The sequence below is a fragment of the Macrotis lagotis genome, chromosome 6 (assembly GCF_037893015.1).
Source record: "Macrotis lagotis isolate mMagLag1 chromosome 6, bilby.v1.9.chrom.fasta, whole genome shotgun sequence".
NCBI lineage: Eukaryota > Metazoa > Chordata > Mammalia > Peramelemorphia > Peramelidae > Macrotis > Macrotis lagotis.
Window position 1 is genome coordinate 160,472,982 of NC_133663.1, and position 17,195 is coordinate 160,490,176.

The following is a 17,195-nucleotide window of genomic DNA, read 5'->3' on the forward strand; positions in this document are numbered from 1 at the left end:
GGTAATAAGAGTGTGTGTGTATTTAATATGAGACACACATCACAAATAAATACATGTTTACACAAAGTAGTTACAAGGTGGCTTGGGAGGGAAAAGGAGGGCTTCATATTGAAGATGGTACCTGTGCTATATCTTAAAGGGAGAGAGACTCTTAGAGATGGGGAATGAGGAAGTACATTTTAATAATGGAGCATGAATGACCAGGGAAAAGTCATAGATATGGCAGATGTATTATTATGTGGAAAAAAAGAGAGAAAACCAAAATAACTGGATTGTAGAACATGGGAGGGGAAAGAATGTTCAAAGAAGTTGAGGAGACAGAAAGGAGCCATTTTGAATAGTGATTTAAAAAGATAAATGGAGGGGTTTAAATATTTTTTATTACAGAGGAAACTTAGAGTTGATGAAATGAGTTGAATGATCACTTCTTTGTTTAAGAATAATTACTTTGTAGCCTGTCTTACCTGAGTAAGATATATTAAGGTGAGGAGAGACTTGAGGTAGGGAGACCAAGGGTACTGTAGTAACTAGTCAAAAGATGATAAAGGCTTGAAAAAAAAGGGTAGCTAGCTGAATGACGAGAAGGGGTAGGATATGCGAGGTGGGCTGAAGGTTGAAATGGCAAGATTTGAAAGCTGATTGGATGTGTGGGATGAGAGGAAACAAGAAGTCCCAATAATTCTGAGATCATAAATCTGAGGTACTGGAAGGATAGCAGTATTTTTGACAGAAATGTTAAAGTTTGGAAGAGAGGGAAAGATACTGAGTTCAATATTAGATATGTTTAGTTTTATAATATCTGTACTTTGAAATGGCCAAAAGGCAACTAGTGATACAGACTGAATCAATGGGGAAAAATGATAGACCCTGGAGTTATCTACAGAGAAAATACTTCTAGGATGTTGATGAGATAAGTGAAAGAAGGTAGAAGAGAAGAGGACCTAAGACAGGAACAAACTTTTAGGAATAACTAAAATTAGGGAAATGGTATGAATGAGTTAGTAAAGGTAATTAAGAAAATGCAACGCCCTCCCCCCAAAAAACAAGGAGGAAAACAAGAAGCAACTAATAGCATAAAATCCTAGAAAGAAAAAAAGTATCCCAGAGGATCAGATGGTTAATGGTGCAAAATACAGCAAATGAGTGAAAAAAATAGCAGGATTAAGAAAAAGCTATTAGATTTTACAATTAAGTGATCACTGGTAAATTTGGAGAGAGCAGTTTCAATTGACTGATGAAACTAAAAGGCAGATTATAGAGGGTTGAAAAATGAGAGGAAATGGAGGTCCAAAGTTGTCAGATTTTTTTTTTTGCAAGGCAATAGGGTTAGGTGACTTGCCCAAAGTCACACGGCCAGGTAATTATTAAGAATCTGAGATTGTACTTGAATCAGTTTCTCCCAAGTTGTCAGATTTTTTTTTAAAGAAGCTTGGCTGAAAAAGGGAGGAGAAAATGATTTTTTGAATTGAAATAACTATTAGGTTGAGATAAGAAAGGAAGAAAAGAGGAGCAGAGAAACCAGATGTATCTAAATGAAAAAAAAGATTATATTTAAATAGGGTGAGGCATAGGTAGAAGTGGAATGATGGCTAATGGTTAGATAAGGAAATATCAGTGTTTCTAATTAGGGAAGTAGAACAGTTGTATGTAAGGGGGAGATTTAGTGTGTAGTTATCCCCTATATGTGGTTGAGGTGGTAAAAAAGAGAAAACTACATGACTTACGATGGTTGAGGAAATGTGTGAAGCAACAGTTACATGAATATTAACATTTTCTAGTATAAGGGTGGACAAGATGGTGAGCTAGATGCTTAACTCCTTAAGAAAGGAGGGAGAGTAACATGGGAGCAGGGAAAGTTATTGTAATACACATACTCATAAAACCATGTACACATTCAATTACATTTATGGTAACTTCAATGATGAAATTAACTCAATTATATTGACTAACTTGGAGCTTAACCATAATTTCTGGCATAATTTTGAAACTGAAATCTCTTGAGTATGGCTTTTTCTTGATAGATTGGTTGTCTGAATATAAAGGGGTAAGTCCTGGATCACCATAAAATATTTTCTCCCAATATTTTAGTTATTGATTAAATTTAGAAACCTTATAAGTTTTAAAATATGCAATCATAACATTTATCAGTTTTAAAAGTCAGTTTTTTACCACTCCAATTAAATGGTTAATTCAGAAGAATAAAATTTATTTTTATTACCAGAATTAAGCACCTCCCACTTTTTACTCCTATAAAAGAAGTGCAGCATTGTTGATAGTGCTTATACTAACACTTATAGTGATAGAAATATTAGGGTTCAACTCTAGCCTCAGTCATAGATAAAACTATAGGACTTGTCAGAACTTTTCCTTTGCTGGCATAGCCTTTGAGAATCTGAGATCATCTCCACGCCACAATAAGATACCAGAAAAGAATTTAAATGATTTATGAATTTAGGAGTCAAAGGAAGCTCAGAAGTTGTCTAGTTCAACTCCTTCATTATGAATGAGGTCCATGGAGATGAAATGACTTGTCCAAGACAAGTTCAAATAAGCATTCATTCATTCATTATCTCTAAAACTAGTGCTCTTTCCACCTAACAAGTTTTTAGAATTTTTGCTTTTCAGATTTTAAAAAAACATGATTAATTCTTTTTTAGGTTTTTGGAAGGCAAATGGGGTTAAGTGGACCATGATTAATTTTTGTAAAGATTTCATATATAGGAAGATGGCGACATGAAGGGATCGAGTCTTAGGAGCTCTCTGATAAAAACTCATAAACTAAGGACTCTAACTAAACTTTTGAGAGACAGAACCCACAAAGGGACCCAGTGAGGCAGTTCTCCTACTCAAGGTAACCTGGAAAAGAGCAGAAAGGCTCTGCTCCACAGGTCGGAGGGGCATCCTGCCAGAGGGGTGGCCCGCCAGAGCCAAAGAACTTCAGCCTCCCGGAGGCAGCCGAGCTGGGAGTCTCCTGAGCTGCACCCCGGGGAGCACCGGCACAAAGTGGGGGAACAGCGGGGACCTCTGCCAGAGTGAGCTCGTGGAGCCCAGCCCTCAGGGCACACAGGGAGCAGCTTGGTCTTTCAGCAGCCTAGACCAGGAAACAGAAGCAGGGGGAGCCTGTAAGCAGGAGCCCCCAGGGCATGAGCCCATTGAGCTGAGGGAGGGGAGTGAAGAGAGACTGCAGAGCTCTGTCCTCTGCCTCTTAACAGGACTCTGGAGCTCTGACCACATTCAGATCCTGATTGAAGTCTAGGTCCCCCCATAGAACAGCAGCCCCCCCCCCCCCCTCAGCCCCGTGGCAGAGGGGAGTGCTTATGGTCATTCACAGACCAGGAGGAAGGACAGAACCTCACACACTGAGACCCTTGTGGGAGTGCCCCAAAAGCTCAGGAAGCACCCCCCCCCAAAAACAGGCTTAGGCTGGGAAAATGAACAAAGAAACAAGAGGAAGACCATTGAGAAATATTTTGCAAATGAGCCCAAGAAGGATCAAAATACTCAGTCTGAAGATGAGGAAGCACAAGCTCCTGCATCTAAAGACTCCAAGAAAAACAGAAATTGGGCTCAGGCTATGACAGAGCTCAAAAAAGACGTTGAAAATCAAATGAGGGAGTTGGAAGAAAAACTGGGAAAAGAAAGGAGATACAGGAAAAACATGAAAATGAAGTCAGCAGCTTAGTCAAGGAAATCCAAAAAAATGCTGACGAAAATAGCCTGCTAAAAAACAGCTTAGGTCAAATGGATACAACAGTTCAAAAAGTTATTGAGGAGAAGAATGCTTTAAAAAGCAAAATTGGCCAGATGGAAAAAGAGATAAGAAAACTCTCTGAGGAGAATAAATCCTTCAGACAAAGAATAGAATTCAGGGAGATTGATGAATTTAACAGAAATCAGGAATCAATACTTCAAAACCAAAAAAATGAAAAATTAGAAGAAAATGTGAAATATCTCATTGAAAAAACAACTGATACAGAAAACAGACTTAGGAAAGATAATTTAAAAATTATTGGAATACCTGAAAGTCATGATCAGGAAAAGAGCCTTGACATCCTTTTCAAAGAATTACTACAGGAAAATTGCCCTGATATTCTAGAAGCAGAGGGCAAAATAGAAATGGAGAGAATCCACCGATGCCCCAGAGAAAGGGATCCCCAAAAAACCAACCCCTAGGAATATTATAGCCAAGTTCCAGAACTCCCAAGTCAAAGAGAAAATATTACAAGCAGCCAGAAGGACACAGTTCAAATATCGTGGAGCTGCAGTCAGGATCACACAGGACTTAGCAGCAACTACTTTGGAAGCTCGTAGGGCTTGGAATACAATATACCGGAAGGCAAAAGAGCTTAGAATGCAGCCAAGAATGTACTACCTAGCAAGGCTGAATGTCCTCTTCCAGGGAAAAAGATGGACTTTCAATGAACCAGGGGAATTTCAAAGGTTCCTTTTGGAATGGCCAGAGCTGAACAGAAGGTTTGATCTTCAGATACAGGACTCAGGTGAAGCATGGAGATTGGAGGAGAGGGGGGAAATATGAGGGACTTAATGAGGATGAACTGCATGTATAGAAAAATGATACTGATAATATTCACATGAACCATCTCAGTTAATAGAGCAGGTAGAGGGAGCTTTTATAGTTGAAGCACAGGAGAAAGCTGAATTCGAAGATAAAATATGGTGTAAAAATGGAGTCAATAAGAAAAAAAAAAGGGAAATGGAATGGGAGAAAGAAAAAGGAGAGGGGGAATAGTCCAAGCTATTTCATATAATAAGATTTTTTTTATTACAATGAGCTATTGCAATGATATGGAAGGGGGGAGGCAAGGGGGAATGAGGGAACCTTTGCTCTCATCAGAGATGGCTAGGAGAGGAAACAGCAAATATACTCAATGGGGTATAGACAACTGGAGTAAGAAGGAGGGGGGGAGCAGGGGGAAGCGGTAGGGATGTGAATAAAGGAGGAGAGGATGGACCATGGGGGGACAGTGGTCAGATATAACACATTTTCTTTTTTTACTTCTTGCAAGGGGCTTGGATTGGATGGCCTGCCCAGGACCAGGTGTATTCTGGGCCTAAGGGGTGGTATGGGGGCTCAGGGCTTCTTGGCCCCAGGACCAGGGATCTCTCTGCTTTGCCGCTCAGCAACCCTACAGCAGAGTCAGAGTGAAAGGAGAGAGAAAATATAGTACATGGTAGTGGAGAAATAAGAAAGGAGGGAGTTGCGATCGACATCAATGGCAATGTTGGAAAAATATGGAAGTAACTTTTGTGATGGACTTATCATAAAGAATGTGATCCACTCACAACAGAGTTGATGGTGTTGGAACAAAGACTGAAACACATTTTTTGTTATTATTGTTTGGGGGAGGGTGCAGGGAAAGTGGGGCTGGGTGGCCTACCTGGGGCCACATAGCAGGGTGATCATTGGGTGTCTGGGGCCGGATTCGGACCCAGGTGCTCCTGGCTCAAGGGCCAATGCTCTGTCTGCCACCCAGCCACCCCTACTATTATTACTATTTTATTTTATTTTGGGTATTTTTTTTTCTTCTTTTTGGTTTTTGCAGGGCAGTGGGGATCGGGTGGCTTGCATGTCACATGGCTGGGTGATTATTGCGTTTATGAGGCTGAGTATGGACTCAGGAGCTCGTGGCTCCAGGGCTGGTGCTTCGTCCTTTGTACCACCTGGCCATACCTACAATTATTACTATTATTTTTTTACTTTTTTGCCCAAGCAAGTCTATGTATATTCATGGGGGGAGGGGTATTTTGTTTACTTGTAAACAAGTATATATTATTAATGTAAAGAAAAACATTTGTACAAAACGAGAATAAAAATATATTTTAAAAATAAAAAAAGATTTCATATATATATGCTTGAAAAAGTTGTTTCCTACTTTCCCTATTCTACCTTTCCTGTATTTTCCAAATTTATAACTTCATTTTTAACTTTTTGCATGATTTTTAAAAAGCTGGAAGAAATATGTTAAGAAATTCTATTATTATTTTTTTATCAAACCTTTTGGTAATTCTGTTACTATTTCCTTCATAAATTTTTCTGTTATGCTATTAGGTACAACAATCAATAAAATTTTAGCATTGCAAATTACTCAATATGATATAATTTGCTTTTTTCTTCTAAATCTTGTAAAATTCAACTTTCAGATATAATCACCACAATTCTATATATACTTTTTAAAATTTATGAATAACAGGCTTTAACTTGATCTTTCCACTTATCTTGTATCCTAGTCTAAACGATAAAAGAAAAAAGTATGCATAAAAGATATACATTAGTGAAACAACTTCTAGACTGGCTATGTCCAATAATATATGTCTCATTCTGCATTTTGGGGGGGCAAGACTATGGGTTAAGTGACTTGCCCAAGGTCATATAGCTAAGAAAGAATTGAGTGTCTGAAGTCGGATTTAAACTCAGGGCCTCTTGACTCTGGGGCTGGTGCTCTATCCACACCACTTAGCTATCCTTCTCATTCTGCATTTTAAGTCCATCACTTCTCTAACGGAAGTGGACAACAGACTTCATTAACAGACTTTTGGAACTGTAATTTGTCATTGCATTGATTGAGGTTCTAAAGTCTTTTGTAGTTACTTTTCTTTATAGTTACTGCATAAATTGTTCTATTTCTACTCACTTCATTCTGTACTAGTTCATACACATCTTTCCAGTTTCTTCCAGAACTATTCATTTTGTCATTTCTTAAGGAATAATATTTTATATTAAATTCTCATCATGTATTTATTCATTCCACAATAAAAAAGGCACTCCCTTAGTTTCCAGTTTTTTGTTACTACAAAATTTGCTTCTTTAGATATTTTTGTATATATGAATCTTTTTCTTTGTTTTTTAATCTCTTTGGAATATACAATAGTGTTGTCACTGGTGCCAAGGGTATGGATGCTAATATTTAGTGACTTTGGGAATATAGTTCCAAATTGTTCTCTAAAATGGCTAACCCAATTCACAGAACCACTAAAATTCATTAGAGTGTCTCTTTTTCCACCCATTTCTGTCACTTTTTCTGTTTTGGCACTTTGTCAATGTGATGAGTGTGTAAAGAAATTGAGTTGTTTTAATTTATAAATTCTCTATCAGTGATTTAGAGCATTTTAAAAATGGCTGTTGATTGCTTGGATTCCTTTCTTTAAAAATATGCCCATGAATATCCTTTGACAATTTATCTATTGGGAAATAGTCCTTAAACTTTATTTAACTTTACAATATTTTAGTTAAGTGAAGAGTCCTGGCTCTGGAATCAGTGGTTATGTACTATCTAAATGATATTGGACAAGTCACTTAATTTCCTTGATCCTAATATATTTTGTAAATGAGACTCTTGACAGAGAAACTTACAGCATAGATTTTTTTTCCCTCTAGGTGTCTGCATGCTTTTAAATTTTCACTATGTTTTTATATGAAAAATTTAAAACGTTATATAATTAAATTTATTCATTTTTATCTCTATGACTCTACCTCTTGTTTGGTTGGTTACTCAGTAATTACTTATTAAGTGGCAATTACTTATTAATACACTAGAAGGTGCGGTGGATGGAGCACCAACTCTAGATTACGAGGAATTTAGTGATCTTGGACACAGAGATTAACTCTGATTGTCTCACATCCAGGGCCACCTCTAGCTGCATTTATTCATATCTGGCCACTGGAACCAGATGGCTCTGGGAGAAAAGATGAGGCTAGTGACTTAGCACAGCAACTCCTTACTCAAATCCAATTCATGTTCATATTATGGCATCACTTCCATGATATCATGGTCTTTTTTCAGAATGAAGGACAATATGCCAGATACTCTGCTAATTACTGGGGGTGCACACATAAATGTATCTGTGTATATGTATATATATGTGTGTGTGTGTGTGTGTTGTTTATACTTACCTGTGTGTATAGTTTCTTCCATTAGATTGTGATACACACACACACACACACACACACACACACACACACACACACGAGAAACTGAAATTAATCAAAGAGGACAGGCATCAGAAGTAAAGGAGACCAGAGAACCAGAGAAGGCTTCCTTTAGGAAGTGGGATTTTAACTGGGACACGAAGTCAGGGAAACCAAAAGGGAGACAAGAAGGAAAAGAATTACAGACATGAACATACTTAGTCATGAACTTTCCACTATCTATAGAGAATGAGTTTTTTGCTTCTCTAATTTATTTAAGATAGTATAATTTTTTTCTAAGTCATATATTTATCTGGAATCATCTTGCCATTCATGTAAAATGTTACTCTTATATCTACTTTCCACTGTACTGGTTTCCAATTTTCCCAATAATTTTTGCCAATTATATCCTTCCCTGAAATCTCCGAATTTATAAAATACTTTGCTATTATAATTATTTGCTCTTGAATGCTGGTTGACCTCTATTTCTTAACTAGAAATAAATCATTATGATTGCCGTTTTACAGTGTAGTTTGAAATGTTACTGCTGGCTATCTTCCTTTCCATTTTTCTTATATCCTTTAAAGATCTTGACCTTTTGAGTCTCCTTTCTTTTCTAGCTATATGAAATAATATTTTAGTAGCTTAACTGGCATAGCATTGCAAAGGTTTGTTTGAGTACTTTGGAAATTCTTGCTATATTAGCACAAACTAGCCTTAACCAATGAATATTACCCCAATTATTTAGGTTTATTGATTTTTGTAAATACTGTTTTATAGTTAAAGTCATGCTGTTGCTAGATGTGCCTCGTTGGATAGGCTCCCAGATATTTTGTAGAGGTAGAAAAAATAATAACCAAATTTGGAAAATCAAAGGTCAAAGAAATCAAAGGAATCAATGAAAAAAATGTGAAGGAAGTTGGTAAATTGATAATTATCAAAACAATCTGGAACTGTTGAACAGATTAGGTATATATAACATTAGAGTAATGAGTTATGATTAGAGTATATGATAAATTAGAGTATATGATAAACCGAAAGATCCAAACTTTTCTAACAAAAACTAATTTTTTGACAAAAACTGCTAGGGAAACAAGTCTGGAAAAAGACTAGGTATAGACAAATATCTAACACCATATACCAAGATAAAGTCAAAAAAGGGTGATACCACAAGCAAATTAAGAGAGCACTGAATAGTTTATTTATCACATGTAATGATAAGACAAGAATTTAGGATCTAAGAAAATGTGGAAAACATGACAATATAAAATAGATAATTTTGATTACATAAAATTAAAAATTTTTTGCATGAAACCAAAATTAAAAGGAAAATGGATATACAAGACCTAAATAATATATGCAGTAAACATCAAAGACTAAATTACAAGGGACTCAATAAGGACAAATTGTTTATTATCAATTCATGGCAACATAAACCATATGTCCAAGATTGTTATTAGTCATTAGGCAGTTAGGAATAAAGATAGGGTAGAGTTGGGTAGGATGGGATTCTTACAAATGAAAACAAAGAGTGATCACTTGCTACAAATGAGGTGTGAGAAGAATTGATATAGAGGAATTAGCTTGGGAAGGAGATCTGGTAGTTCTAGATACCAACTGTCATTGGGAATGGATGAAAGAGAGAACAACAACACACACACACACACACACACACACACACACACGCACACACACACACGGCTCATTATTATTAGCCAACTTTACTGTGACTTAGATTCGAATGGATACTACTACAGCCACAACGCAGACTACTAACCACAATATGATTGAGGGATGCCTCTAGGCTAAGGGCAGTTAGGTGGCACAGTGGATAAAGCAGGAGTCACTGTACACAATAACAATAACTGTTCCATTGGAAACTTAGCTTGACTTAGCTGTTCTCAGCAATACCATGGTATAGACAATCCTACAGGAATAATATGAAGAAACATACTATCTGCCTCCAGAAAAAAAGTGATATTATTTGAATATAGACTGAAGCATACTATTTATTACTTTCTTTCAGTCTTTTACTTTTATTCAAATCTTCTATTATGAAATATTTGTACAAGATATTTCTATCTTGTACAAAATATGGAAATATTTTATAAGATTGCATATGTATAACCTGTAACTGATTGCTTATTGTCTTAAGGAGGGGGGAGGCAAGGAAGATAGAGAAGAGAATTTGGAACTCAAAGCTTAACCAAAACTCAAATGTTAAAAATTGCTTCAACATATAATGGAGGGGAGAAATATAATATAGTAAATTAAAAGTGATAATATACCTAATTACTTATTCAGTGCTATAACAATAAGACTACCAATGAATTACTTTATAGAGTCAGAAATATTGATAAAATTCTTCTGAGAAAAGAGGGTCAAGAATATCAATGAAAGACAATGTGAAGAAAGACGGTCTTAGAATTACCAGATCTCAAAATATATTACAAAGTAACAGTCATAAAAACAATTTGGTACAGAATAAGAAATAGAGTATTTGATTAGTGGAATATATTAGATATACAGAATCAAATGAGCATTGTCACCTAGGATATGATAAACCCAAAGATTCCAGGGCAAGAACTCACTATTTTACAAAAAGTACTAGAAAGTAGTGTGGAAGAAACTAGGCAGAGAACAACATTTTATACTGTATACATAAATTCAAAATGGATACATGCTATAGAAATAAAGGATACAAATTAGGAAAACATGGAATAAAATAACGTCAAATCTATTGAGGGGAAAATACAAGGGATAGAGAAGTTTATGAGAGACTAAATGAATAATTTTGATTACACAAAGTAAAAAAAGATTTTACAAAAACAAAAACCATGGAATTAAAAAAAGGGAATTAGGAAATAGGGAGCAATGAAGGAAAAACTGTATATCAAGTTTCTCTGAGAAAAGTTTTACTTTTCAAATATATAAAGAATGAGTCAAATTTATAAAATATAAGAATAATTCTCCAATATATAAATGAATAAAAGGTTCAAGCAGTCAGTTATTAGAAGAAATCCAAACTATCAATGACAGGTATAGGAAGAAAAGTCCTAAAGTAGTAATAACTAGATATATACATATTGATGGATCAATGTACAACATGGAAACAAAATAAAGACTGACAGATTGCTTTCCATGGGGGGGGGGTGGAGTAAGATTGGGAGAAAAATTGTAAAACTCAAAATTCAAATAAAATCTCAAAAAAAAAAATACAAATTAAGACAACAGTGAAAGAGTGACCTTGGGAGTGGTTAGGTGGTGCAGTGGATAAAGCACCAGCCCTGGAGTCAAGAGTACCTGGATTCAAATCTGGTCTCAGACACTTAATAATTAGCTAGCTGTGTGGCCTTGGGCAAGCCACTTAACCCCATTGCCCTGCAAAAACTTTAAAGAAAAAGAGTGACCTCAAACCCATCAGATTGGCTAAGAGGCAAAGATGACAGAAAAGGAAAATGATAAATGCTGGAGAGGATGTGGGAAAATAGGGATACTAATGCATGACTGGTAGAGCTGTGAATTAATCTAATCCTTCTGGAGCACAATCTGAAACTGTGCATTGTCTTTGATACAGGAATTGTACTATTAGATCAAAGAAAAATGGAAATGTCTCATATATATATATAATTTTTATGTTGGTAAGAAATTGGAAATAGAGAGGGATATTCATCAATTGGAAAATAGTTGAAAATAGTTTAAAAAATTATGGTTCATGAATATGATGGAATGTTATTGTACTATAGGAAATGAAGGGAGTGGTTTCAGAAAAAACCTGGAAAGACATTATCTGATACAATACAAAATGAAATAAGCAGAATCAGGAGAGCAATTTACACATAACAGCAATATTACAAAGATAATCAACTATGAAAAACTTAGCAATTCTGATCAATACAGTTATCTACCACAATGTTGAAGGATTTATAATATAAATATTATCCACCTTCTGATGGAGAATTGATAGTCTCAGAGTCCTGACTGAAGCATATTTCTGCCTAATTTGTCTAGCTTCCTCTCCGTTGGCTAGTGTGGAAGTATGTTTTGCATGACTTTATATGTACAGTGGGTATGGTATTTCTGGCTTTCACAGTGGGAGGAGGGAAGAGGTGGACACAAGCAAAGAATTTGGAACTGAAAATAAAAATTAAGTTAAAAGATTAAAACAACAATAACAATAACAAACAAAACTTGAATGGGAATCAAAGTACCCAAGTTTTAATGTTGATTTTGTCATTCTTATTGCGGATTTGAAAAGTCATAAGTTCAGGTATCTCATTTTTCTCATTTCAAGTGCTGAACAAACGAAGCTCTAAAGTTCTTTTCAGTTTTAAAAAGATAATCTTAGGATAATTTTGATATAATATTTACAAATATATCAATGAAAAAGAATATAATTCATATTTTGCCTAATGATAGTTTAATAATAGAATTATAATTTTATATTGATTTCCTTATATCAGAGGCAGGGAATGTACAGCCCAAGGGTCATCTAAGACCCATGAAATCATTTGGTCTGGTGCTGCCAATGCAACTGCAGGAGGGACTTGAAAATGAATAAATCTAGGAGCTTTTTAGTAGTAAATTAATTAAATATTTAGCCAAATACAGCAGACTATTTTTAAAGTTTTGACCCTTGATAAGAAAAAAGATTCCCCATCTCTGTCTTATATAGAAGGCAATTAGATGTTTAACTGGACAGAATGTCAGACCTGGATTTAGGAAAACTCATCATTATGAGTTCAAATCTGGTCTTAGACATTTACTAGCCATGAGACCCTGGGTGAGTCATTTAACCCTGTTTTCCTCACCTGCAAAATGAGCTAGAGAAGGAAATGGCAAACCACTCCAGTGTCTTTGCCAAGAAAACCTCAAATGGTTTATTAGATATTACTGAAACAATTCAACCAAACCATATAAGCACATATACTCTCAGAATAGTATGGTAAACTTTATTGTTGAAGAAAATCTCAAAAAGTTAATTGTGATCTCAACTTTATTTTGCTGAAAGAAAAGTCTAATCATATAAGAAATAACATGGTTTGGCTCTGATTCTGTTTGTTACTTTGCTTAAAGCAAAATTATATGCAACACTATAACTTATTAACCTATCAGTACATCCTTTATAAATTAATGTAATCAATTTTAACTTTAAGTAGCACATTTAAAGTTAATTATATCATTTTGCCATCTCAATGATTAAAATGTTTCTGAAATTTTTAATATTCATTTAACATTTAACTTTGAAGAGAATTAACAAATAAATTCTAACTCATGTATAAAGCTCTTGCTAACAAATCAAATTGAATCCTGTGTCTTTCGGAAAGTCTGATTACTTTCATCTGAAAAGAGCTAATTTGATAAGAAAAAAATTATTTGATTTTGTAAGTTGGATTGACTTACTTCAGTTTTTTGAAGAAAAATCCTTGCACTTCAGTTGGTTCATCATCATCATCATTCTCTATCACAGTGTTATTCATTGCTGTATTGTGATATAAATTGAACAAGGGAAGGAAATGTAGAATATTTTTGTAGTTATTACAATTAACTTCAAAGAATGTTTATAACAAAAGACTATGTAGGCAAAATTATAGTTAAATAGAAGTGCAATTAAAATTCAAAGATTTCAGTTTTGCTTCTCTCACTCATCAGAAGAACAATAATTTATTCCTTCATAAATCTAATGTTATTTATCCCCATATTAGGAATGAAGACACTATAATATACTCTAAGACAAAAATAAAAGCCAGTAAGCATCCAAGTTGCAGGAGAATCCTTCTACTATCATCACTACCACTGTTTTAATTTTACATATTTTTCCATGTATATTTAAATTGTGGTAATATAGACTTTGAATTACATTAGCTATAAGATAACCATAACTGAATTAGGTATGACCTTAAAAAGACACAGAAAAAGCATTACCAAATTTGGAGCAAAAGCAACTAACTCTGTATGGAAAGGTACTAAATGAGAATCTAAAATTCAGAAACTGAAAACAACCATACAAAATGTTACTAATTTCTATAGATGTAAAGGTCCTTAGAAATAAAATGAATTCCACTGATAGTAGTGGGTTTTCTTCTCAAGGTTTTCAGTAAGAGAGTGGAAAACCATTTGTTTGAAAAGTTGTAGATTGTAGTTGATTGGGCAGATTTTGAAAAAAAAGATTGTAGTCTCTTCTAATGCTTAAGATTCGGGCGGCTAGATGGCGCAGTGGATAAAGCACTAGCCCTGGAGTCAGGAGTACCTGGGTTCAAATTTGGTCTCAGACACTTAATAACTACCTAGCTGTGTGGCCTTGGGGAAGCCACTTAACCCCATTTGCCTTGCAAAAACCTAAAAAAAACCCCCTCTAATTCTTAAGATTTAGTGATCCTTAAAGTAATTCAAGAGGCAAGTGTGTGATACTGTGAAATCTAAGGAAGTACAGTGTCAAAAAGGAAGAAGCTGTCATCTATATGACAGCACTTTAATTCAATTCCCTTTGGCAATAAGCCTTTAAGAAATGTGCCAAGCATTACAAAGAAAAAAACGAAGAAAAATTCTGAACTCAAGGAGTTTGCATTCTTTTAATAAGAAACATAAAAATAACAATATTCCCATTATACTGAGTTATCACCATCAATTAACATTTAGACAACATTTAACACTTATCTTTTCCTTACTCCTGTTCCTTACTCCCCAAACTAAACACCCAATTCCTTGAATAGTTGTCCACTTTTGCTTGTGGTCCAGCAAGTCAATATCTGCCTAAAACATGGGACTAAGAAATGACCACCATATTCATGTTATCACAAGAGATGTTTACAATGGGGCAATCACCTTACTCATTCTGAACATCATTATCTCTCAATGCAGTCTAGTAAAGGATTTAACTTTTCATTGTTATGTCAATGCTCGACTTGTACTGATTTTGCAGGCAGTTTCTTTTGTGCTGCTTATTCTTTGATTCCCTTAATGTCATATTCAAGATTTTGTCATTATTATTCTCTCTGGATATCCTCTCTTTTGGTTCCTTTATGAAACTCTCTACATTTCAAACATCATTCCTATAAAAAGGACCCTCAAAATAATACTAGCATGGATCTCTCTTCTAAAACCCCAAGTTACATTTTCAATTTTTCAATCTCTTAACCTCGATGTCCAGTTTCACCTTAAGATATTCATGCTTAACTCTGAATTATTCAACTTTCCTCTAAAACTTCTATTTCTTTTGAATTTCTCTTTCTATCAATTGTAAAACCATTTTCAGTCATGCCTGTAACCTTAATGTCATCTTTGATTATCTTCACTTCCTAGTATCACATATAGTAAATTATTGATTCTGACTGCATTTTCATTCTCACCAATTCACCTCTGGTTCTCTTTATTTCAAATCTAGCCAACACACCACTCCCAAAGTAGTCTTCCGACACACAATTCTGACCACATTATTCAGAATCTTCCAATAGGTCCCCAAACACTAAGAAAAAAATTCATATTCCTTGGTCAAGCATTAAAAGCTTCAATGATGGTTTCAATGTACTATTTTATCTTACATTGCTTCCTCTTTCTTCTTTGAACTCTATATTCTATTCAGGTCAGACTACTCACCAAACACTGAACACAGTGGCTATAACTTTGGTTATGCTATTGCTTACAGTTTGAATAATGTACCTATCTCTAGCAGTTGCTATCTTATGCATCACTGAAGGTCTGGATTAAGTATCACCATTTTCAAGAAACTTTCTTCAATTCCTTCACCCTACCCAACTATGTACCAAGATGCACTTAGCCTCTTTCCTAATCTGAAGTCTAAAAGACTAAATACTTATAAATACTTATAATTCTTATAATTACTCTAAATCTATGTATATGTCCTATTATTCCCTCTGGAACACACGAAACTTGAGTAAAGGACCCAGATTTCATTTAACTCCTGCTTTTTAGAACATTCTTAGGAGGGTCAGTTTAGTGCATTAAACACATAAATGTTTGGTGAATAATGAAACATAGATAAGCATATTAACCTGATTATGTAACAGTTTTAGAGAAATTTAGGGAAGTATATTGGTTCTTAAAGGCTCCTATGTTTTAATTATCTGCATTAATAATTTAAGGAACAATTTGTTAATAAGTCCCTATTGTAATCTGGATTTATATAATTCATAATATGAGAATCAATATTCCTTTATTCAAGAATCTGTAGAGAATATACAAAGTACACTGATTCAGTGCCTTAGAGGAAAAAAAATTAAAGCACACTTAAATATGGTACCATGATGGAAAATTTCCTGTTTTGAATGAAATTTTTGATAATTCATCAGATAATGTACAATGAGTTTAAAAGCAAATTATCTCCATCCCAAATTCATTATTTTTTCACTACCTCAGGATACTTTTACTATATACTTCAAACACTATTTTTCCTAAAAATAAGTTTATTTAGGATGTAATAATCATTGAAATTCTATTATTACTAAATGGAAATTAACATACCTTTGACCTGTGTATCATCTAGTGCTTTGTACTCAGTACTCTTAATTGCAAGTTCCACACCATATCCAGACAAGTTCATTCTCTTAGAACTTGGTTTCTGTTTTAAAAAAAATTAAATTTAGGAAGTTGAAGTATAATTTGCTTTATGATTCTTAAGGAACTCTCTTAGCATATACTTTTACATTAAAGTTTTGAAGACATATAATAACAAAACCTATTTCATTAAGAAGAAATTGAAATAATAAAAATTATATATGTATATAATTGTGTATATATATATATATTATATATATATATATGGAATCAAAATAATATAACAATTTATGGTTGTACTGTTTGGTAAATCCTAACATATAAATATAAAAACTATCTCAGTCCTTATGCCTATGCCATCTGAAACTTTTTTTCAACATGGAAAGTACTGATTCTGTACAATGCATTAATACAACAGGATTCTTAAATTTGTCCTTCATGAATTGATTACTAATTCAATATGTTGAAATAATAAATAAGACTAATATTGGACAAAACAGTGATATTTTTTTTTTTAGATTTTTGCAAGGCAAATGGGGTTAAATGGCTTGCCCAAGGCCACACAGCTAGGCAATTATTAAGTGTCTGAGACTGGATTTGAGCCCAGGTACTCCTGACTCCAAGGCCAGTGCTTTATCCACTATGCTACCTAGCCACCCCCCCAAAACGGTGATATTAAAAGAAATCTAATGTTCTTCCAAATTTTATAATTCTTTGATAGTAATCCCCCAAACAACTTTGTCTAAAGGCTACC

The 17,195-nt window shown here is 34.4% G+C and overlaps 1 protein-coding gene across 2 annotated transcripts in view; it reads right to left on the bottom strand.

The window, feature by feature from the left end:
* Window positions 1-17,195, bottom strand: part of UGGT2 (UDP-glucose glycoprotein glucosyltransferase 2) — a 206,053-nt gene that overhangs the window by 143,636 nt on the left and 45,222 nt on the right. For both annotated transcript variants that reach the window (XM_074191915.1, XM_074191916.1), the window contains exons 6-7: window positions 16,409-16,505; window positions 13,331-13,409 (exon numbers count right to left, since the gene is read on the bottom strand). In XM_074191915.1, the coding sequence (XP_074048016.1) occupies window positions 13,331-13,409; window positions 16,409-16,505 (176 nt within the window). The remainder of the gene's footprint in view (window positions 1-13,330; window positions 13,410-16,408; window positions 16,506-17,195) is intronic.